Source organism: Leptonychotes weddellii, chromosome 4 (genome assembly GCF_054177405.1).
Source record: "Leptonychotes weddellii isolate Sample4059 chromosome 4, ASM5417740v2, whole genome shotgun sequence".
In the NCBI taxonomy this organism is placed as follows: Eukaryota; Metazoa; Chordata; class Mammalia; order Carnivora; family Phocidae; genus Leptonychotes; species Leptonychotes weddellii.
Window position 1 is genome coordinate 14,071,512 of NC_138372.1, and position 25,414 is coordinate 14,096,925.

The 25,414-nt window shown below is 36.4% G+C and overlaps 1 protein-coding gene and 1 long non-coding RNA gene across 2 annotated transcripts in view; both read right to left on the reverse strand.

The window, feature by feature from the left end:
• The window catches only part of EIF4G3 (eukaryotic translation initiation factor 4 gamma 3), a 228,172-nt gene that overhangs the window by 68,484 nt on the left and 134,274 nt on the right, over positions 1-25,414 (reverse strand). Inside the window, exons 12-17 of the mRNA XM_081816832.1 lie at positions 15,499-15,587; positions 10,587-10,833; positions 6,724-6,857; positions 5,028-5,147; positions 4,532-4,648; positions 4,247-4,450 (exon numbers count right to left, since the gene is read on the reverse strand). Of these exons, the coding sequence (XP_081672958.1) occupies positions 4,247-4,450; positions 4,532-4,648; positions 5,028-5,147; positions 6,724-6,857; positions 10,587-10,833; positions 15,499-15,587 (911 nt within the window). The remainder of the gene's footprint in view (positions 1-4,246; positions 4,451-4,531; positions 4,649-5,027; positions 5,148-6,723; positions 6,858-10,586; positions 10,834-15,498; positions 15,588-25,414) is intronic.
• Positions 19,324-25,414, reverse strand: part of LOC145721194 (uncharacterized) — a 6,705-nt gene continuing 614 nt past the window's right edge. The window contains exon 2 of the long non-coding RNA XR_014144699.1: positions 19,324-25,392. This is a non-coding gene — a long non-coding RNA (uncharacterized LOC145721194). The remainder of the gene's footprint in view (positions 25,393-25,414) is intronic.

A 25,414-nucleotide genomic window follows, 5' to 3' on the forward strand; every position in this document is an offset into this window, starting at 1 on the left:
GAGCCACCCAGAAGCCCCTGTTATACCATTTTCTAAATGCTGAGTTAAATAATGTAATTAAACTTGAAGAAGGAAGAAAAAAACTTCACACAAGACACACAGATCAGAATCATATCTCACTTAGTGCCCCAATATTGCCCTTTTGAATTTATATGAAGCTTCAGAGAAGGAAGTAGAAACTTAAATTTCATGCTAAATTTAGATAAGAAAACAGGTTCTAAGAGATACATGGTCTGAGGCCAAAACTAGTAAGATTGAGAGCCTTTAAATAATATTCATTCTCAGAATTATACTTCACCATCTGCCCTAATCAGTAATAGCAGTATTACCAAGGATCAAAATATAGAATTCCTGGGCAATACACATCAATCTTGTCAAATATATCCAGCTAAGTACTCAGCATAAATGATACAATCTCGGAGTATTTGGTACACATTAAAAAGCCCAAAGTACCACACATAGTTTCACTAAAAAAGAACTGAAGAAGATCACACTGGAAAAGTACCAACAGAGAGCAGTTGCTAAACTGGACAGTACTACTATAAAAACATTTATTTATAACTGAAACTTTGATATAATAGCCCAGACAAAACCATTCTGATAAGAGAATACAATACACCAAATATTGTCTGATTTTTATAATTCAGGTTATATTCTAGTGTAAACTAGAATGGATTACTAGTGTGGGTTAAAATCTTTTTCAATGCTTGGGTAAGTTCAAATAAACAATTATATCACAGGACATTTAAACTAATCCATGCATTTGCACATAAAAATTTGTCTAGAACAAAGATTAGTGAGTGTAATGAAAGGTAATTATGTCAAAAGCAGGTAAGAGCCGCAGTAATCGTAATTTGGGGGTATAATTTTAATCATGTTTGAATGAAGTATGAAATTTCCATTTCCAAAAAGTACTTACTGGAAATATCAATGAATATGCAGTGAAATTCGAATATAGAAAGTAAATATGACTTATGCCAAATCTCTACCAGCTCCAAGACAAATACGTATGGATTTTAAATGAACTACATAAAGATATGAGAAATATTACTAAATAGGTAACAACGTTTCAAAGGAAAGTAAGTTTTGAAAAGATAGCATAAGCTGTTAGTCCCAGATAAAAAGTTGGTATTATAACCTATGTGCAAGCTCCCAAGACAACCCTGAAAATTATTATTTGGTTCACTGGATATAACTAAGAAAGATATTGTTCACAAATATTTAACCAAGAATACTGAGTCTTCAACAGATCTATAATACTTACAAATGATTAACACAATTAATAAATTAATCTCTAATGTACTAATGCTTATACTCTGAAAATGAAATCACTGTGTGGAACATCAATGTCTGAGAAGACTATGGTACAGCAGAAAAAAGAGGCAGATTAGAAGACAAAAGGACTGTGGACTTTGAGTTCAATTCTGCTACTTATGAGCAAAGTTACTGTGAACAAGTCTCTGAACTTTGTTGAACTTAGGCTTTCTCATACATTAAATGCCAGTCCTACCTACAAAAGTTATTATGAGGATCAGGGATATAAGGCATATAAAAGGACCTTAAAAACTAGGTGAGTTATCATCAATACCAAAGAAGAAAAAGAACTTTTTAAAAAGTGTTATCTATATTGATATAATTAACCTCGAACATTTCATGTCCTTTGTGTGTGTGTGCATGTGGAAAGTTTAATACAAACTGTCAAATTTAGAGCATCCTTCAAAAGATGCACCATATATAATGAATGATTTATTTACTAAACACACATAAAATTAAAGAGTATGGAGTGTATATATATAAAAATGAGCCTGGTCTCCTTGCTTAAAGGACAGACGATCCTGATTGGAAGAGGAACTTCCTGGCTGGCAGAGGAATTTTAAGGTATAACGTGCTCAGGGCCCAAAAATGTGACAACTCAAATGAAACATCAAAATTTGGCACTGATTGGGGCTCCTGGGTGGCTCAGATGGTTAAGCATCTGCCTTTGGCTCAGGCCATGATCCCAGGGCCCTGGGACTGAGCCCCGAATCGGGCTCTGTGCTCGGCAGGGAGCCTGCTTCTCCCTCTCCTTCTACTGTTCCCCCTGCTTGTGCTCTCTTGCTCACTCTGTCAAATAAATGAATAAAATCTTTAAAAAAAAAAAAAAAAAGGCATTGATTAACTAGTGAGCTGCACTTTTTTCCCCAGGTGAACTGAGTTTTAAATTTTTTTTTACCCACTCTCGTATATTTTTCTTAAATGTATTAAATAAAAATCATACCCATCTCTGTTCATCTGAGTTCAGTATACATTGGTCTTATCTCATTCATAGACTATAACCTTAAACTCCTCTGCTTACCTGAATAACCAAAGAAAAGAGGACCAATATTCATCCTACCAAGTTTTAAAGAGAGGTAAGCTAAGTGTTCCTTTAAGGAGAAAGGGAAGGATGATATAAGCTCAGGAAGCCTCTTTGCTCCTAGAATTTTTATAATAGCTCAGCTAACCTCAAAGCTAACTGAAATAAATATGAATGGTAAATTACTAGTCTAGGTCCACTGTCTCTCTCTCAATACATGTCTTTTGGGGCACTTTCTGTGATGTCTGCCCAGATTACTATTAAAATTAACATCACACTTGCTGAGTAATTTGACTTTTAAAAAAGTAGAGAAGATACTGCCTGAGTGCTTCCAACAGATCTATACGTTACTACCCATCACAAGACCTTTATGTTTGAAAATGTTATGTAACTGCATATGACATGTTAAAACAATTGCTACCCATTCAACATATTTTTTAACAAGTCTTTTGCAGTTAAGTTTATATAGGAGTCATAGTTACTGAAGCCACACCAAGAAGCTAAGTCTAACAGATCTTAGTATCTTTGGATGGTAATCATTTATAAGCCAACTGGGAGGCTGGGAAAAATGATTAGAGGTATGGAACCAAAAACGATGAAGCGTAGGACTGCTGCTTTTTCCAAACAGCATTATTAACTGTTCCTTTATATGTTACATAGCTATATCCTACAAAATTCCCATCTGAATCCACAACAATATACCAAGGTAAGCAGGACAAATTAAGTGGAGCATGTTTGTTAGCTATGGGAGATGCTGGAAGAATAATTACTTGCATTAGGCTCAACATATCAGTATTACTCTGATGGATCACAATTTTACTTAAAAATTAGCTTGTGGCACATGACAGATCTATTTAAAGAAAGTGAAATAACTAAAGCTGACTTTTTTGGAGACATTACAAATTCCTGATAATGGCTCATTTCCAATCACATTACTTTGTACCAAATAACTCATTTACATATGTAAGCAGATAGATTAGTGGGCAAACATACATTGTGGTAAATTTAAAATTCATTTTCTAATTTCAATATTTTGAAAGAGACATAGCTTATTCTCAATCCACAGCACTTCCTTTTTGCTATACCTAATTATTAAACAATAGCAAGCTGGTGCTGAAAAGTGGCAGTATACACTGAAAGAGGAGACACAGCAAATCATACCTTCTGTTGAGTGACATATGAACAAAGCAATATGATAATGACAGATGCTGTTAACCAGAGACTAATCAAAATGGCATCAACATTATTTCTAATGTTTGGCAAAACAAAGATATAAATCAAAACCGAAACAAAACCAAAAATAAATGCTAACAGAATACAATGCTTTACACCACCAAAAAGGGAGATAATGCTGAAAAATAAGGTATCAAATGGTTTCTAGAAAACTGCTTTCTAAAGACTTTCTGGTGAGGTAATTAAAACTTGAGAAAAATTTTAATTTAGTATTTACAGAAAATAAAGGTTAAATTTCCAACCTGTGTGAGAAAAGAATATCACACACAGAGATATCCTTAAGATGGTAATGCTCAATAAATAATATGCTTCAAATTAAGGAGAGTTTTCTGTAGGTTTTACAAAGCCTTCAACACATTGTAGGCACTGAAGTATTTTTAATAAGTGTTTGGCTGCAGGCAAACAACAAATAATTCAAATATCTACAAAGTGACATTGGTTTCCTGATGGGTACAGTCTTATTTCAAAGCAGGTTTCAAAAGTTGCCATTCCAGAAATAAAACGGTGATGGGAAAATAAAAAGTGACACCTTAAATAAAAATATTTTTACAAACATAAAATAAAGTAGTCTTAATAGGGTGATCTGCAAATGTACATCAAACTCCAAGCTCCTCCAGAACTTTAAATTAAGTGCTCTCTATACCATTCTAGTTTGGGAAAAACAGGTTTTCACATCACTGGCAACTTTTTCTGCAAGTCTACAAAGCATGGAGTAGGCACAGCCTGCCGCATCTTGCACAGCGCAGTGCCCCAGCATAACTCCACTGGTGATGTCACTTCTCCCACTGAAGAGCCTGCCACTGGGGGTGTAAATGCAACCTGCAGTTTACCAATACTGCACTCTTTTGTACATGTCATTTGTTCATATATTGACTTCACAACCTATAGTAAGTGAGAAAAACAAAACAGAAACTATGGTAACACCAGAGACTATTGTTAAAAAAAAAAAAAAAAAAGGATTCAGCGCACCCCTAGAGGCAAGCTCTTCAGGGGTGGGTGCGACATCGCCAGTGGAGTGCAAGCTGGGGCTTTGCTCTGTTCCAGAATTGGCAATCCATGCCTGCTCTGCACTTTGCAAATCTGTAGAAACAAAGACAAAGAGATGACCATTAGCTGACTGTCATCAGAGATCTCAACTATATCAGGACACCTCAAAACAGGAATCCTATTTAAGGTTGGCTCTATTTTAACCCATTTGCAGTTCATGTCAGTTGAAAAAAAATGAAAAAAAAAAAATCAAGACCAAATTAATGCAGACCAGCTTCTCTCAAGTAAAAATGACTCAGTGTATTCTTTATTTGCTTTAATATCAGTATGGAAAAAAAGACAGTCTTCACCTCTTCTACTTCTTCTTGGTTAAAGGAATCAATGAAAAAAGCCGCTCTCTTGCCGTTAGACAAGATGTCATGAAGCCTATGACAGTTTCTAACTAATTGGGTTGTAGGGAACTTGCACTTACAGGTACACCTCTTCCACCAGGGGTTTGCCTTCCAAAATCTGCAAAGGCTGGAGTAAAGTCTGGTCCTCGAGGCAAAATCCGAGGATCCAGAGTTCGCATTGGCAATTTGGGTTGGTTGATCTGCATGAAGAAGCAAAGGAAAGCTTAACACAAGTTTCAAAACATTCAGTACCAAAAAAGTAAAAACTCAGACTGAAAAGTTATGTCAGCTAAAATGATGAGCACTGGCTTTCTGAGGCAGAGAAGTCCAATGTAAATCATGGTAGTTTCTCTGGACTTAAGCCAGAAATAATTTTCTGATGCCCTGGGACTGATTAGGCCTAAAATTTCCGAGGAGAGGCTAGACACAATCAGTAGACTGCCTCAATAGATACTCAAGGACCAGCAGAATGGCACAAGAAAAGCTATGAGATCCTATGACCTACGGACAAATTTGGGGATTTTTTCCAGGATATTCACCAGGACATCAGAGCACTTGCTTTGAAAAATCCTGCTATCACATATGTCAATTTCGTTGCTGTTGTTTTATGGTTAGGAAAGCAAATATTCTGAGTGAACAGGAAGTCTCTAAAGGAGATATTTTTCATGTGTGATCAGTTTAAAATCTCACTCAATTTGCCTTGTTAGTTGGAGGTATCTGGCTTTGTACAGGCATGTATTGTGACTGTATATGAAACAAAGTGAAGTAGCTCAGGGAGAAATCAACTAAAAATTGGTTTGAAGTCAGAAACCAATAAGGTAGGCAGACAAGAAAGAATATTTTCTAGAGGCTAATCTGATTCAGTGTATGTAAAACCTACCCTCTAAAGTAGTCTCAAATCAGCACTGCCATATTAGTACCTAAGAGAGAAGACTTACATACCAAGAGAAATAAGAAACCCTATTGCTATAAAAGAGGAAAATAATACACATAGGGTCTGAATAAGGAGCTGCTGGAAATCTCAAAAAGAGGTAGATCTCATTCTGAAAGATAGTTACCCTCTACACTTCAGTAAGGATTAATATTTTCTCTTCAAAACAAAAATATTTTAAGCTTGGTCATCATCACTGGTTCATCACCGATATACATAAAATTGGGCAGATACACATCTGACTCTACTCTTTTTAATTTAATAACGACAAAATAAACACTCTACTAATTTCCTGTATGCACCATTAAGATCAGATGTAAAGAGAATAGGTGCCTATTTATTTGCCAAAACTGAAAAGTAATCACTATAAGTATATATTAGGGAAATTCTGAAATACATTTTTTGAATTATATATTATTTGATTACCACTTAAGTTTGATTTGCCAAATACACTCTTAGGCATCTGACCTGTCCTCAATGTCATTCTATTCCATACTGAAATTTTAGAACAGTGAATAAAGAGCTCCATATCACTTTAGCCATATTGGCCCAGCAGACACACATTTTTCACCACATCACTAGGCAATAGCAATAATAAGCAGGCAATTAATGAATTTTAACTTGTTACCACTCAAATATGGGCCAAACCCAAAGTTACAGTAATCTACAATAAACCCCAAACCCAACAATATGTAGGAAAACTCTAATACTTAAACATATATTTTAATTCAAACACATTTAGTCTAACAATTGCTAAAAATTGCTTATACTTCGCATATCTGTACTGATAACTGAAACCAGCACCCTATAGAAAGACAGAGCTTTCTCTTGAGTATACAGCTTACTTTATCAAGAACCACATCACTGATGGGAGGCAGGCCCTCTGGTTTCTGTATACAGGCTGGCATGAACTGGAAGTCCAGCAAAAACTCCCTGTCATATTGCTTCTTGCCTTCAGTATCAGCAGGCTTCCAGGAATCTAGAAAAAGGGATGTAGACAGACAAGTCTCTATAGGGTCATTATATGGATAATCGGGTAAGAGTACAAACTAGATTCCGGTATTTATTTTACCCTGTCATAGACTAAAACACAAAGCAAACACTGAGCTACTGTCAGAAAATGTCATGTAAAAATTTTAAACTGTCTTATGTTCTGTTATCCCTTCTGAATACCTTTGGATAGTAATCTGAAATTGCTACAGAAACCACTTAATATATATATTAAGCAGCCTTTGGCCAGAAACATGTAATAATACTCATTAAATAAACTACTAAGCCTTTAAATACCTCAGAAATAAGAATCTGTAATACTCTTTGGTTTCATGTAAAAGAAGGATACTTCGGTTGTTCACCTGGAAATGTTATTTTGGAGGGGGAAAAAAGGCAAAAGGACACAAAACAAATACAAATAATTTCTGTAAGATTCTGAAAGGCTAAGCAGCTATATATAATTTTCCCCCGACTATGGTTTTTATTTTTGAAGTATAGTTGACTCAAAATATTGTATTAGTTTCAGGTATACAAGATAGTGACTTGACAATTATATACTTTACGAAAGGCTCACTCACCATGGTAAGTGTAGTTAACCATCTGTCACCATATAAAGTTATTACAGTTTTATTGACTATATTCCTTATGCTGTACTTTTCATCCCTATAACTTACTTATTTTGTAACTGAAAGTCTGACCCTCTTAATCTGTTTACCTTTTCTGCCCACCCCCATCTACCTATCCTCTGGCAATCACAGACTGTTCTCTGTATTTATCAGTCTGTTTCTGTTTTTCTATTTGTTTGTTTTTTAGGTTCCACTATTAGTGAAATCATACGGTATTGGTCTTTTTCTGTCTGACTTATTTCACTAAGCATAATACCCTCTAGATACATCCACACTGCTGCAAGTGGCCATATTTCATTCTTTTTATGGTTGAGTAATACTCCACTTTGTGTGTGTACACCATGCATGCACAGACACATGTATATACACATATCTTCATTATCCTTTCATCTGTCAGTGGACACTTAGGTTGCTTACATATCTTGGCTATTGTAAATAATGCTGCAATAAACACAGGGGTGCATATATCTTTTCGAATTTCTGTTTTTGTTTTCGTTAGGTAAATACCCAAAAGTAGAATTACTGGGTCATATGGTGTCTCTTATTTTTAATTGTTTGAGGAACTCCCATGCTGTTTTCCATAGTAGTGGCACTATTTTTATTCCCACCAACAGTAATATTTTTAATATTAATTTTAAATTAGTTTTTTGCCAGAGCACTCACTTTGCTACTATGACTATTGTTATAGCTATCATTTCTCACAATCCTAATCTCATTATATAAAGTTAGAAAATTTCTTGAAATTTTTGTTGGATAAGAAAAGCATGTCACAGTATTTTTCTTTTAATTAACAAAACTCTCATCAAAATCAGGCCCCCAGATCACTTCATGATAGTACTCTGGGTCCTTTTTAATATTAGTGATTCTTAATACCTAGGTGATAGACTCATGATGGTCTGTGAGAACACTGCAGATACTTTCAACTAAATCCTTATTATCTTACTATATTCATTAAAAGGCAGGCAGTTTATTGGGATCTAAATTTTAAATTGTCAGGAAGCCTGGGAGGCTCAGTCAGTTAAGCATCTGCCTTCAGCTCAGGTCATGATCCCAGAGTCCTGGGATTGAGCCCCGCATCAGGCTCCCCACTGAGCGGGGAGCCTGCTTCTCCCTCTCTCTCTGCCTGCCACTCTGCCTACTTGTGCTCTATCATTCTGTGAACTAAATAAATAAAATCTTTAAAAATAAATAAATTTTAAATTGCTTTTTTTCCAATTACTGTGAGGGTATATTACAGTTTAACTAAACTATATTCAATAGTTTATATATTTATATATTATAATAATTATAAATTTATAAATTATAAAAATAATAAATATTATATATTTATATATTATATTTATATATTACAGTTTAACTAAACTATATTCAATATAGTTGGGGCTTATGGTTGGGTACTTTTTCCTTGCCAAACTAATAACTGATAGGGGGCACCTGGGTGGCTCAGTCAGTAGAGCATGGGACTGAGAGTCAGGCGTTTGAGCCTCATGTTGGGCATAAAGCTTACTCAAAAAACAAACAAAACACACACACACTGACACAGTCCGATAAATGACAATAAATCTCCTAAAGGACTGGTGGTAGCCACCAGTGCTTCATGATATGACACAAGCCTAGATCTTTAGAAGTAATTTTAGTATATTGAGTCCTAAAATTTAAAAAAAAATGTAACTATAGCATACCCCTTCAATTTCATAAAGCCCACTGGCAGCAGTTTACTGGTAGTGAAAAGATCATTTTATTAAGGTGGTATCAATCAGTGACTTTCAAACATTTCTTACTACAACTCACAATAAGAAATATAATGACCGGGCGCCTGGGTGGCTCAGTTGGTTAAGCAACTGCCTTCGGCTCAGGTCATGATCCTGGAGTCCCGCATCGGGCTCCCTGCTCGGCGAGGAGCCTGCTTCTCCCTCTGACCCTCCCCCCTCTCATGTACTCTCTCTCATTCTCGCTCTTTCAAATGAATAAATAAATCTTTAAAAAAAAAGAAATATAATGACCATATGACTCAGAACAAATACAAATTTAAATAAAAGAAATAAAAGTTTCTTAAAACATTATTTACCCTTGCTCCTGTAACGCACTGACAATTTTTTATTCTCCATTTTTAAAAATGTTGGTTGTACGTCACTAATTTTTGTCTAAGATTATTGTTGATGTCTGATACTCTACTTTCAAACCCAATGTGACACAGAAGTCACTCAGATTTGGCAAACTAAGAAAAACGTTGTATCCACCCCAAATTTTCGATCAAATGAACCATCTTTCCCCACATGTCCATGCCAAATCACTCCGAAAATCTCAAAGTTAAACATGGTTTACATAGGATTGGGATAGACTTTAATGGACTTGACAGTGCCTAAAGATGAAAGAGTCTCTGGGGCTTATCATGTATTTCACAGGACACTTCTCATATTCCATGTGCTTAATAAGCTAGTCACACTGCTTCTGATGATTGTAGTTCAGTTCTACAGAGTGATTTCTGTCAACAAATTTCTGCTGTGAAATTAGGGAGTTACAACCAACATTTAAATTTTTTTTTTTCTTTTTTCTTTTCTTCCCTTTAGGTAGGCTCCATGCCCAACGTGGGGCTTGAACTCACGACCCTGAGATCAAGAGTCACATGCTCTACCGACTGAGACAGCCAGGCACCCTATAACCCAACATTTTTAAAAGAAGAGAATAGAGTAAAAAATGTCAGTGTATTACATGTAGTAAGGGTAAGTGATTAAGGCTTGTGAAATGATGAGCACAAAGGAGCACTGAAACAGCCCTTTCAATTAAACTAAATAAAAGTAAATTCCTCTTGTAGAATTCCACCAGCCTAGCACTGACTGATATCCTCTGCCAGCTGCTCTGCCAGTAAAAGCAGAATACTAGCATCAGATATCACTTCCGCCCACAGAGAACTCCCAGGATTTGCTAGTCCCTAACTTATGCCTGTTAATCTATTCTGTAAATATTACACTGTGATGAGCCTCTTATCTTCCATCCAATATTTCTCTACAAGGAGCCAACATTGCTATAAGATTATAACAGAGAGAAGGTGAGAAGGAAAGACATGCACAGGAAGGCAGGGATACACTTACCTGGTTTGAATGGGAATGTCACCCCTTCACCAGAACTATCAGTGGAGCCTGAATTAGCATCTATTCCTTCACCCTCAGAAATACTTTCAGCACCATTACGTACAGGCTCAGCTTCTTCTCCATTTTCCTCTACAGTTTTTACTTTTTTTAGGTCAGAGGGGTCTCTTCCAGGATGAAACCCTTGGCTCATTTTATCCTGTTCAGATTCAAGTACTTTGTCATCTGAAAGCTCCTCTTCAGCTTTCGGCTAAAGCGTAAGTGAACACAGAGGTTACACGATTTTTACCATGTAAATATGCATGTAAACCTACACCTATCCCCTCAAAAGGCACAGGAAAACATGTCACTCAAAAAAGGATGTCTGTGTTCAGCATATGGTACAATGCTAAGTTTATTTAAAACACTTTTCTCATTTCATCTCTTGGCATAGAGAAGACAAATCACATGGCTACTGAAATGCTTTCACATGACTAATGAAATCTAAATGTACCAAAGGTTCGAATGGAAAGAACTGTTAATCCTTGCACTTGTTGGACATGAAAGAGTCCTAGTCAGAAATCTAAATCAAGCACTCCTACCCTTGCCACTAAGGCTCAGCAAATATATAAAAAGAAACATTAGAAGGTATTTTTTTGTATTCCTGTTGCTGCTAAATGGAGAGTTTGATGAATAAAGTATCTAGGTCCTGCAAAGTTGATCATCTCTCATTTTACAAGGAGGCCACTTGTTAATTAAAATCTACTTTGTTTATTGGTTCTTAGAAGTCTCTGTGGTTGTAACCTTATTCAAATTATATATAGAAAAGTGCTTGGTATATATTCCTCTATGGAGGGAGAAATCTGGGTTCTGGTGCATCTTATTTTTATTTTTTAAAGGTTTATTTTTATTTATTTTTGAGAGAGAGAGAGAGAGCACACAAGTGGCAGGGGCAGAGGTAGAGAATCTCAAGCAGACTCCATGCTGAGCACGAAGCCTGATGTGGGGCTGGATCTTAAGACCCTGAGATCACAACCTGAGCCAAAATCAAGAGAGGGATGCTTAACCGACTGGGTCACCAAGGTGCTGCTGATGCACCCTATTTTTAAAAAGCAAAATAGAATTGAAGTTATTCACCAGATGATTTTTGACCACAATAGTTTCATATATATCAAACAAAAATTAATTTCTTAGGGCGCCTGGGTGGCTCAGTTGGTTGAGCATCTGACTCTTGGTTTTGGCTCAGATCATGATCTCAGGGTCGTGGGATGAAGCCCCGCAACAGGCTTCTTGCTCAGCGCAGAGTCTGCTTGGGATTCTTTTCTCTCTATCCCTCTGCCCCTACCCTGCATGCACCCTCTCTAAATAATTAAATAAAATCTTTAAAAAAATTTCTTGAGGACCATATATGAACCATCAAAATTCCTTGAGGCACTTCTCCATGAACTTTATGTCTTCCTTTACCATGAAGGGTAAGCACTCTAAAAAAACAAGTCTTTGGAAGAAGCACTCAGAGGAAACAGACATTCTAACTGAAAAATTCATGCTAGGAGAGCAAAAAATAGAGGCTCTGTTGAACTCATTCAACAGAGGATTGTATAAAAGAACGTCATATACACAAGCAAGTGGTTACCCCAATTGATTCATAAAATTGCTTTTTCAAAAAATTAAAGAGTTACAAATCCTACTTTCTTACATAAGTAAAATATTATAACAGGTATACTACTAGTAAATTTTCTTCTAACATACATCAGATCGTGGGGAAAAGACAAAATTTTTAAATGTCAACAGAAATAGATGGTTTTTAGGACTTGCTTCCATAATGAAAACAAAAAGTTCATGCAAACACAAACTTGAAAACACACACACACACACACACACACACCCTCTGTGTGCATATGTGCTTTCTCTACTCGCCCAACAGGAAAACACAGTATGGAAACCATCAAAAGAAAGACAGACATAAAAATTTCAAGAAAATAAAGGCTGAAATAATTTCTTTTTAAAACATGGCGCAGAGTGAGCATCTTTTAAAGTTTGAGAAAAAACAGATCCCCCAAGTTTGAATTACGAATCAACAACCTTACTTTTTCTTTTTCTACATTCTATTGTAGTCTAACTTATAATGACCTTGCAATGACACCTTCTAATTAAGTATAGATCATCAAGATCTTAAATAATTTGGCATGAGAGGGGCGCCTGGGTGGCTCCGTTGTTAAGCGTCTGCCTTCAGCTCGGGTCATGATCCCAGGGTCCTAGGATTAAGCCCTGGATCGGGCTCCCTGCTTGGCGGGGAGCCTGCTTCTCCCTCTCCCACTCCCCCTGCTTGTGTTCCCTCTCTTGCTGTCTCTCTGTCAAAAAATAAATAAAACCTTAAAAAAAAAATAATTTGGCATGACAGTCTGTCGATGGTACTTAAACTTATTAAAGAGCAGTATAACTACATTATACAATTATAGGGAGTTCTTTTTTCAGAGCTTATAAAATAAAGCGTTATTTTAGAGAAAAAATGTATCAGGCCCTCTTCTCTGTACCTAAAATCAGCAAAAGAAAATCTACTGGATATAACTAGAGAATGTATTACCTGGAAAGTTAATTTCTAACTGGAAAAAGAAGTATAAAGAAACTTGGTTCCATAAGCAACAAACCATAATTTAGAGAACACAAAATCATTGAGGTGTCTGAGGAACACTGTTAGAAGGATATTTTTCAAGGGAATCACAAAATTAGCTGCACTAAGTATTTATGATGATTATTTTTCTTTTAGCTGGATGACACTCATATTAAACTAGTTTGTTAACTGTCTAACAGTTCCTAAACTGTTTACTAAGAAAACCAGATTAAAGAAAGAAAATACCTTATTGGCTTGACTGTCAAAGGTTAAACTTTTATAGGAAGCTGTTAAAAGAAGAATTTAGTTGATAAAACTGCCTATTCAACTCATGAGTTTTTAAAGTGCCAGATAGTCAGACCAGACAACTATGTGTGTAATAACTGATGAAATATCCTAAAATTTTAAAACACATTTTAAGATGCCTTGACCAGCAATTTTAAGATGAATCACCCTGCACGTTATCCTTCTAGGCTATAATTTATAGAATTTGATAAAATATTTGCAATGATATAATAACCTAATATATAACCTAAAATATGCTAATATCTGAAACCCATTGTTTTAAAGGCTGCGAAAAATCTGGTAAGAAAAGGAGAGCTTGAGGATCAGTGAAAAAAAAAGATATGCACTAAACTACTCTAATAAATGTTCAACTATAGGAAAGACAAGGAATTGGATTTCTGGGGGGAAAAAAAGGTGTGTGTGCAAACAAATTCTTTTTTATTATACTTTTAAACTATAAGGTTAAGAAAAAAGTGATTGATTCAGAATAAGTCAAAATAGTTCTCATGTATGAAGAATAACAATCAGAAGCAGGTTTTAGCCAACTATGGTTCATGGGCCAAATCTGGCTCATCCCATTTCTGTACAGTGTGCAAGGTAAGCATGGTTTCTGCATTTGTAGTCACTGAAAAAATTCCAAAGAAGAATATTTTATGACACATGAATATTATATGAAATTCAAATTTCAATGTCCGTCAATGAAGTTTTACTGGAATATAGTCACAATCATCCATTTACACATTGTCTATGGCAGTGTTTGGGCTATAGCAACAGAGCTGAGAAATTGTTACAGGAAATGTTGGCCAACCCCTGACCTAAAGAAGAGGATGAATATTTGTAGCAGTGATGGCCTACCCATTTAATATTCAATAATGCTTAGAAATCTAGCAAAGGAATAAGAAGTATAACAGAAGAAAATGAATAAAAAATAGTGGAATCAAAGAGAAACCAGTTTATGAAGCTCTTACAGCCATACCAGGAATGTATGAGATTCCCCTGCCTCTGGAAGGTATTTTATTCTCTGTAGGAGCAACATTTTCTTGTTCAGCTGCAAGGCAAGTGCAGCAACTATTTGCACCTCTATAACTTCCTGCCAATTCTTACCCCCTGATAACCACACTGAAATCACTTCCATGAAACATTTTAGTGGTTGCTATGGGACTAACTGTGACATCAGTAGAGCATCATGTAAGAGCAGTGATAGGACGGGGAAGTAACAAAGGGGTACTGTGAACTGCTTGGAAAGGGTAAGAATTAAAACTAGAGAGAAAAGCCTTTTGAAATAAATGCATTTAAAGTCACTTTAAAATATTCTGTATATTCTAATGTTATCACCTTACACATTTAATAAAAATTATTTTAATAAAGTAGATGTTACGAGTTCAAAAAGAAAAAAGCAACATACATATTTTTTAGATTACTCTTCATTTATAAACTTCAGAACACAGCACTAAGGATACTGAGATTATAGACTATGAAAGTGATAGGACACTCCTTAGGAGTAACTCTACCCTTGTTTCTTCTTTACATGGTCTCCTGTCGTGCTGTTACCTACAGCAAAATCTGGCATGGTTTAGTTTTCAAACAGACAAATCATATGTGAAAAGTTGTGTTACTGAAATGCAGTTAAAAGAGGAATTTCCCTAAAATGTACTTGATTTCTACCAACCACTACTGCTACTGAGTATTTGAAAAAACTGTTTCCATTTTTCTTTACCAGAGCAGTCTTTCCATCTAGTTAACAGAAGGAAAAATTCAATTGAGGGGGTTGGGGGATTAACCAAAAATTAAGCATTAAATTAGTTTTGCCATTTTAGAAGAGGAATTTCAAAAGAGAGACAAGAATCTGGTGAAACTGAATATGGTATCAAAAATCTTTTTAAAATTCTGTAGGTGGACCAAAACAATCAGACTGAGCTTGATATATCACGTTTTGTTTGAAAAACAGTATCTCAAAAAAGAGATATAAACCCACACTTGTCTTAGGAAATGGCACCACTACTCTGAAGATAAGTTAAAGAGATTTACTTTGCCCCTTACCTCCACTTCTGCCTCTAACACCTCTTCAGTGGTTCGGGTCCGATCTTTTGGTTTCTTCCAGATCTTTGGTGCAGTTACAGCTGTCTGAGCTGAAATACAAGATCAGGGCCATTACTTCCCACTGCAAAGTCATGTTTGGAAATACCGAGTCTAAAATGATACCTGTATGCAAATTTAGCAGAACACAAGAGGGCTTCACCCATACGGAAGAAACAGCTGAATGATCAAGTGAACAACTGTGTGGTTGTGGCCCAGACATTGCACTAGCACATGTCTTAGGCACAGACTGTTCACATCAGCACATACAGCCTTCCAACCAGTGTCCTAGGTTCCTCCTATTTCATGGTTAGGAAACATAATTCAGTATGTGGTATCTATAGAAGAAATTGGCCCGCCAGCCAATTCTAGACGTGGGTCTGCTTCTATGATGAATTAATTATGTGATCTAAAGCAAGTCACACTTCTCTGGCACCTGCATATTTAACTATAAAGAGGGGAGTGAGATTAGGTGATAGATCTAAGGTTCCTTTAAGCTACAAAAAATATCAAATTCCAGCTTCTGTTTTTTAAAGCTTTCTAGACACTAAAAGAACATTCTGATTAAGATTTCATTAGGCAGCACTTCTACAACATTCAGTTCTCATTTCAGATCAATACTATCAGTCTAGTCGTTCATACTGCTGGGGAGAAAATCAAGAAAGATAACCTAATTTTTACTGATTATATTTTATCAGAAGTTCTAGATGGAAAATTAAGCCTACAAAGGATTTTTAAATATTCATTTGGCTTGCAAATTCCACAAAATCATTCAACATTTGGATGTACAATTTAAAGACTAAACATCAGATAGCAAATAGAGTATTTTAAAGGATCCTACAGAAGTTAACGCGTGAGTCAACAGAAGTAAGGTATGACAGGCAGATGGGTAGGGAGAAGAGTCAAAGAAAGGCCACTTAACAAATAGAGACATTATCAAAAGTGAATAAACACAAAGCTGAAGGTACCCTGTCCTATTTCCCTACAGAAATAAAAGATCACTCATTAAGCAAAACTAACCAATCTCTCTGGACAACCTACTCTTTTTCAGAAGAACAGCAGAATATGAACACTTACACTGTTCTGGGGAACAAGGAAAAGGAAACATTTAACATTCTTCTCAAAATTATTGCAACATCATAAAAAATACTCTTGTAAATTTCCTTCGTTACACACACCTCAATTTTTTTTTTTTTTTAATCCTTCCCCTCACGGACCCTAATGAACAAGAAAACATTAGACCACTGTTATTCTTCTCTGGTGACCTACTCAAAGTAAACTATTTTCCCAAAGTATGGAATTAAAATTGTGGTAACCATGCATGGGTTTAAATTTTCTACTGCTTCACAGTCTTCTATTGAATATGTATATTCATGTGTGTATGTATATATGTATGTAGTGGTCTCTTTTCATTTTTTATGGATCTTCTGATTTTATATAACCAGTCTGTTTTATGTGCATCTCTCCAAAATGTGATTAATTCTGATTCCATAGCAGAACTCTTTTTAAGAGTTAGAACTTAGGAAACACGTACATTTTATTTTAAATTTTATTTCATATATGCATAAATTTAGCTCTAAATTCCATTCAGAGAAAAGGGGAAGACCACTTTCTGGAGGATTCTTTGGTATCAAATATACACTCAGGAGTGGTTTCCTCTAAACAACAAAAACCAAAGATGTGGATAAACTTTATTTTTCAGGAATATATCAACCATACCCACAACCGAAAACCATAAAAACAAAAACAAAAAAACATTTCTTCCATGGACAACATAACATGCTTTTTAAAAAAGAGCTCCCTATGCAGCAGAAATTGTTACTCTGTTTAAGTGGCTATTTAAAGTTCTGATTTAAAGTAGTAATTCACAAAATGAAGTAAGAGAAAATACACACTCCTTTAGGAGATATACAGTCTTTTGAAAACCTGAACACAGATACATACATACCTAGTGTCTGAAGAGATTCTGATCTACATCCCCTCTCCTATCATTACTGAAGGAGAGGTGCACTAAACTTTGGGTGTGCTATAGTGGGGAGGAGGGAAGAGTGGGGAGGAAGACAGAGACATCAACTCTGATTTACTGGACAATTAATCCTGAATTAGCTAGAATAAGAGAATTACATTTAAGACACTGTCTCAGATTTGTTCTTTCCTTTCTAGTCCATTCCCAATGCCTATACCTTAGATTAGGCCCATATTATTGCACTGATGTTACTATAAGATGGTCTCTTAACTGTCTCTGATTCTTACTTTAAGACATCATATACAATACTGACGGATGGCCTTTATAAATAACTAATTTGACTGGGTTATTCTTTTATTGAAAATATTCTTTAAGGCATCATACACCATGCCAAGCAGAGTTCCTTACACAAAGTGGGCACTTAAATTTGCTGACTAAAGAAATAATAGCTGCTCTATGTGAAAGATGTAATACGGACACCCCAAGACAAAGACACGGATTCTTTCCCCCTTGTCTTCAATGAAAGCACCACAGGACAAGGGACAATCTCTGTATGAGATTCAAAATTATCTGAATTTAGAGATACCTAAAGCAGCTTCCCCTACCCCTCATAAGAACTCAACTCTTACAGGCACATTTAATTTCTACTACTTTAAAATACAAAATAAGGAAACGTAAACAAAAAAGCAATACTATGATTTCAAGACTTCTGCAAATTTTTACATTATTGGCAGAAAAATGATGTTTTCCTTGAGTGCTCTTGTTAGGAAATGACTAATATATAAATTCAGAAAAATACTAGGGACACAGACAAGTTTAATGATTGGGTTTTAGAAGATTCTTTGTCTTTTCTCAGACAGAGACTCATGCCAAGACTGTATCAAGTTAGAAATGTTCCCATTTTCAACTCTCCCCCCTGGAATGGAATACAGACTCCAGAAAATTGTGCCCTATCAAAACTATTGTAACTGGTAGCGACTCTATTTTAAAAAAGAAAGCACAATGCAATACATTTTAATGACATCTGGTAAAAGCCTGACAGGTCATTCCTGTAAGTAGAAGAGTCCCTTGTTTTTCATTTACTTTTTATATGGCCTCTATTGGAGTCAAGCTTTTAATCTTGCAAATTAAAAGCTAACAACTATCCCTGTGCAATTCAGGAGGTAAGTGCTGGGCTTGGAGAAAGGGGGCTAATAGAGAAGATTCATAAGTTGACTGAATTTTACTAAACCCATGTAATTTTGCACAGTCTTCCCTGAAGCCTGACGTAATTAGAACAGTGAGAAAAACTATTATGTAAAATGGTAGATCACATAAGAAGAATCAATAGCAGCTAAGAGACAGAGACAGAATGCATCCTGAAGAGCTATGGTGTGTAAAACATGATCTAGAACGTACATTGCCTCTCCTTTGCAGGAGTATGAGTGCTAAAGAAAGTCCAAGTAGTTAAGCCCTGGTCACTAATCTGAACTCCTAAGAGATGTCAGAAATAGTGTATAGTAAGTGCAAGAATGACACACATGCCGGGCGCCTGGGTGGCTCAGTTGGTTAAGCGACTGCCTTCGCCTCAGGTCATGATCCTGGAGTCCCTGGATCGAGTCCCGCATCAGGCTCCCTGCTTGGCGGGGAGTCTGCTTCTCCCTCTGACCCTCCTCCCTCTCATGTGCTCTCTCTCTCATTCTCTCTCTCAAATAAATAAATAAAAAAATCTTTAAAAAAAAAAAAAAAGAATGACACACATGCCTCTTATCACTAGCATAATGCTATTTCTTTTTTATTTTTAAGATTTATTTAAAAAAAATTTTATTTATTTATCTGACAGAGACAGACACAGTGAGAGAGGAAACACAGCAGGGGGGAGTGGGAGACGGAGAAGCAGGCTCCCCGCTAGGCAGGGAGCCTGATGTGAGGCTCGATCCCAGGATCCTGGGACCATGACCTGAGCCGAAGGCAGATGCTTAACGACTGAGCCACCCAGGTGCCCCCACAATGCTATTTCTGTATCTAGATTATTCTTTCTTCTCCTAGTCCTGCCAGTCACAATTCTTACATATACACAGACTATCATTCACCCTAAGACTTAGAAAAATTCCCCAAAATGGGGAGGGGGAGCTTGGAGCTACGGTAGAAATTTAGTATAAAAGGATGGCAATGGTTAGCTTCCTTAAATATTTTCCAAAATGCAGGGTTTTATAAGAAAAATATTTATAACCTTTCTCTCTTTCTTAATTTTTAAAGTAGGCTTCACACCCAATGTTGGGCTTGAACTCATGACCCAGAGATCAAGAGTCGCACATTCTACCAACGGAGCCAGCCAGGTGCCACACATGTATTTTTTTCTAATCATAAAAGTAAGATATATGCCCACTGAGGAACACTTATAAAATTTAGACAGATATAAAGTTGGAAAAAATATCTTATCTCTGAGATGTTGTGAGTATTTTGGCCGAATTTCTTGCCAGCATTTAAAAGACACAAGTATATGTACACTATATATTTTTACAATCTTTTTTTATTTTTTAAAGATTATTTATTTATTTATTTGACAGAGAGAGACACAACGAGAGAGAGGGAACACAAGCAGGGAGAGTGGGAGAGGAGAAGCAGGCTTCCCAATGAGCAGGGAGCCCGACACGGGGCCTGATCCCAGGACCCTGGGATCACGACCTGAGCCGAAGGCAGACGCTTAACGACTGAGCCACCCAGGTGCCCCTAATCTTTGTTTTTTTTTTAAACTAAACTGCAAACAAGAATGTAAACCTTTATAGTTTTGATCTTTCAGTAGGAACTGCCGTAACAAACCAACTTAGTCAAAATCCCTGTATGTTCAATCTACTACATTTTTGTTAAGGGAAGAAAAGTTCACAGGTTGGTATTTGAAAGCAAGTAAATCATGAAAGATAAAATAATAGGCAGTAAAGAACTATAAAATGGTTAGATGTACATGACTTTTTTTTTTTTTAAGATTTTATTTATTTATTTGAGAGAGCGAGAATGAGAGAGAGTACATGAGAGGGGGGAGGGTCAGAGGGAGAAGCAGGCTCCTCGCTGAGCAGGGAGCCCGATGCGGGACTCGATCCCGGGACTCCAGGATCATGACCTGAGCCGAAGGCAGTTGCTTAACCAACTGAGCCACCCAGGCGCCCGTACATGACTTTTATTAAGTCACTTTAGTCAAGAGTAAGTAGGAAGAAAGAAAAACTTCCTGACTGGTCTGTAGGAAGTCCACCGTAAGATGGAATTACACGGCTGAAGTGTCCAATCAACTGACCAGGACCAAGTCGCAGCAAAGATTTTTATGAGCTGCTTCTACTAGCAAAGATTTGGCTTTGGGCTAGTTAGAGTAGGCTAAGGGCTTAAAAATAGATTAGGTTAAAAAAGACAAAAGGCAAAATAAAAAATTATACCTGTATTACATTTATAACCGTGTAAAATACTTATGTAAAGTCTGGAAGGAAATGAGGAAAAGTTTAATGTTAAGACTCAGACTACGATATTTGAACAATGGGGGGGCTTTCCTCTGTTCTTCAATATTTGTAACAATTTAAAATTTGAAGAAATAAAAGAGTGAAGCTTTTAAAACTGATTTTTACTAATTGTTTCAATCTTGTTTTATCTTATATGACTGAAGTGGAGGTATTTTGTTCTAGATTTTAGGACCGCTCTTTATAAAAATACTACTGAAATAAATTTTAAGAACTGTTAATCTTCTCTTTCCAGGACGCCTGGGTTGCTCAGTCAGCTAAGTGTCTGCCTTTTCGGCTCAGGTCATGATCCCAGGTTGCTGGGAATCAGCCCTGCATTAGGCTCCTTGCACAGCGGGGAGTCTGCTTGTCCTTCTGCTTGCCACTCCCCCTGCTTGTACGTCCTCTCTCTCTCTGACAAATAAATAAAATCTTAAAAAAAAAAAAAAACAAAGTTAATCTTACCAAAGATGTTAGATTTTACATGTTTTTTGATCTACAGTGGACTTGGGAGAACTCATGGAACTCTTTGACAGCATTTGTTTTACACCAGAAAGCATCAGAATCATTCCACAGAGATTAAAAGAATGTGAAAGAGGTGATTACATAGGAGAGGTAAACTTTTAGTCCTAACATATTCCACTAGCTATGCAATATAAATCCGAAAACAACTTTTACTGAAGACACCATGTTGGTAAACTTGCTTCTCTGTACTAGATCACTTCTTCATTACTTATTTCCTCAGTAGTCAAGTAAGTGCCCAGTAAACTGTTAAGGGTTAGTAAAATTTCATTTTTTTTCTGGTGCCAAAAAGGGAAAAGACCTCTTCTACTTTCCCTTTTCTTAGATCTTTGCTTAGAGAAAGCTTGTAATTGTAAATCCTTCCTCTATCCTTCTGATATATGTGTAAATCTTTTTAAATGCTAAATAAGACTCTTGGCAGCTTTATAACTCAGGAATGACTTTCTTAAGAGTCTGGGAGCCAGGGGCGCCTGGGTGGCTCAGTCGTTAAGCGTCTGCCTTTGGCTCAGGTCATGATCCCAGGGTTCTGGGATCAAGCCCCACATCGGGCTCCCTGCTTGGTGGGAAGCCTGCTTCTCACTCTCCCACTCCCCCTGCTTGTGTTCCCTCTCTCGCTGTGTCTCTCTCTGTCAAATAAATAAATCTTTAAAAAAAAAAAAAAAAAGACTCTGGGAGCCATCTCTTCTTGTAATCATGGGAGTTTCCTCTAGGCAACCACCTGCTTATCATAAACATATGCGAATTTTAATTTCTCCTCTGGATAAAGGCAAATGACTAACACAGATGGACACCCCAACTACAAAGAGAATTTCCAGTGAACTAGATACAGCAGCAATGGTGCCGGTATAGTCTTGCTACATGAGGACAAATTATCTTGAGAACATGTATGTACATGCATGTAATGAATGTACATGTATGAGCATGTATGTAATGAATTATATTTGCCTGGCTTTAGGAAAGGGTGAGATTTCCTTCTGTCTGTAATCTCATTAGTGGGTTGCATGTAATGCTCACTTAGTGCTTATTCAATAATAAAACTATTTTCTTTCTTTCCTGTATTTGTGAAGAGCATTTTCTGGTTTGTCAGGAGGTTTTAATTTCCCCCCCATGATCCAGTAACAAGAATGAGATGGTCTAGGAGTGCCTAAAAGGCACGAATCAGCTGAAGACCTTGTGGCCACATAATACCCAGATAAGAGACCCTGAATTATAAAACGTCTCCCTTCCAGTTCTCTGTTCTTTTGAAATATAACATGAACTCTTTAGCTCTAAGATTTAAGATGAGTGTGTCCAGAGTCTGAGTCTCTGGTCTGAAGAGACACAACACTATGAAGACTTATGAAGAATAGATACGTCACTACTGGTAAGGGAAGGGCCTCCTTACATTGTCACAGAGTTGTATATAAAGAGTAGAATGTTCTAATAATGGAACTTCCAATCAGAGTTCCCACACTTAACACCCAGTTCTAATCTCGTCTTTTTCCTATCATTTTTTCACATGTTATTTCCCTTTTTTAGATCCTGGTTTTTAATTCCTAGAAGTTGGCATTATATGATACCAATTACAATATATTCAAGAATTTTATCTAAAGTTTCTTGAGGCTGGGGATCCTAATCTGTCTTTTTGTTCTTCCATAGATCCTTATGAGAACCTAGGAAATTTGATGATTTTTCTAAGAAACTGGGGCAGAGCAAAGAAAAAACCCAGTTGAGAGAAGTTAAGTTTTTACAATGGACATGTACATGAACTAGAAAAACTATTAATGGTGATAAAATAAGTAAAACTGATGGGTCACTGAGAGATGTCAACCTAAAGCAACACTAAGGAGTAAGTCTGTCATTGTTTTCCAGCATCTTTTCAGGGGTTACTATTTGAAATGTATGGATGGCTTGGTGATTATGCTTCTCATCATATGTTAAAAGGCTCTATGACTTCTTCACATAAGGTTAAGTAGTATAAACAAGTCTAGCGCTGGAACCAAAAAAGAAAACAAAATGAGGATTCTAGACAGAATTCCACCAAAAACATACATCTCTAACAAAAAAATTTTTACTTCCATGTTGAATCACTACGTTGTACATCTGAAACTAATATAACACTGTATGTTAACTGGAATTAAAATAAAAATAGAAAGTTGAAAAATTTTTTTACTTCCAGCTTTAACACTACACATTGTGAAGGTAAGAGTCAAACTGTTGGTTTGTTCATTTTTTTATTTTGGCTTGTTAATACTTTTAATATTCTCAATAATTACATTTTTCATTGTATTCGTCTTTTTTCCTAATTGTTTTGTTTTCTATTTTTTAAATTTCCCCTATCATCTTTATTATTTCCGTTGGGTTTAATTTGTTCTTTTTTTAAAAAATCTCAGCTTTGTTGAGGTATAAGTGACACATAAAATAATAAGACATTTAGAGTATACATTGTGGTGATCTGACATATGCACACATTGTGCAAAGACTTCCTCCATCTAGTTCATTAACACATCTATCATCTCACATATATATCTGGGGGGGTGGTAAGAACATTGAAGTTATTTTCTCTTTGCAAATTTCCATTACACAAAACAGTGCTATCAACTATAGTCACCATGTTTTACGGATCTCAGATTTTATTCATCTTACATAATTTGTTACTTGAACAGTTTCTTCACATGGAGGCTGAGGTCATTAATTTGAGACCATTTCTCTCTCTTTTTTTTTTTAAAGATTGTATTTATTTGACAGAGAGAGAGACACAGTGAAAGAGAGAGCACAAGCAGGGGGAGTAGGAGGGGGAGAAGCAGACTTCCCGCCTAGCAGGGAGCCTGATGCGGGGCTCGATCCCAGGACCCTGAGATCATGACCTGAGCCGAAGGCAGATGCTTACTGACTGAGCCACCACATATATCTAAATATGTGCATTTAGAGGTGTAAACTGCCACCTAAATACTACATTAGCAGAGTGGTACGCAGAACAATGTACTGCCAAAGATGGCCATGTCCCAATCCCTGCACCCTATGTAACAGGTTACCTTACACAACAAAAGTGACCTTGCAGATGTGATTAACTTAAGGGATTTCATGGGAGGAAGACTCTTATCCTGAATTAACCTAGTGGGCCCAATGTGATCAAAAGGGTCTGTACAATTGGGAGGGAAGCAAGAGAATCAGAGACATCTGAAGATGTTATGGTGCTGGCTTTGAACAGGAAGAAAAGACCAGAGCCAAGGGGAATGTAGGTAGCCTCTGAAAGATGGAAAAAGCAAGGGAACAGATTCTCTCCCAAAAAACACATTTTTGCTGCTACCTCAAGTTTAGTCCAATGAAACTGATTTTGGACTTCTGACCTCACAAACTGTGACATAATAAATTTGTGTTGTTTTCAGTCACCAGGTTTGTGGTGATTTGTTACAGCAGCAACAGGAAATGAATACAAGCACAAATTTTTATTTGGGTTTTATTTCCATTCAATTGAAAACACTTAATTTCCCTTTGATTTCCTTTTACCCTTGGGTTATACAGAAGTGTGTAATTTAGTTTCTGAATATTTGGGGGAGGCCGTGATCGTATAGTGGTTAGTACTCTGCGTTGTGAATATTTGGGGGATTTTCCAGAGATGTTTATCTTACTCATTTCCAATTTAACTGCATTGTGGTCAGAGGACATACCTGCTTTGATTTGAATCCTCTGAAATTAAAACTTGTCTGTAAGTCACAATATGGTCAATCTTGGTAAATTTGACAATCGCACTCATGTATCTGTTGTTTGAGTGTTTTGTGTCAATTAGGTCAAGTTGGTTGACTGTGCTACTGAAGTCTTCTATAGCCTTACTAATTTCTATCTACTATTTCTATCAATTATGTTTCTCTATGTCATGGACGTCACTACTTTTTGAACACTTGAAACGCAGTTATAATAACTGTACTTAATGATATGAGGAATTCTT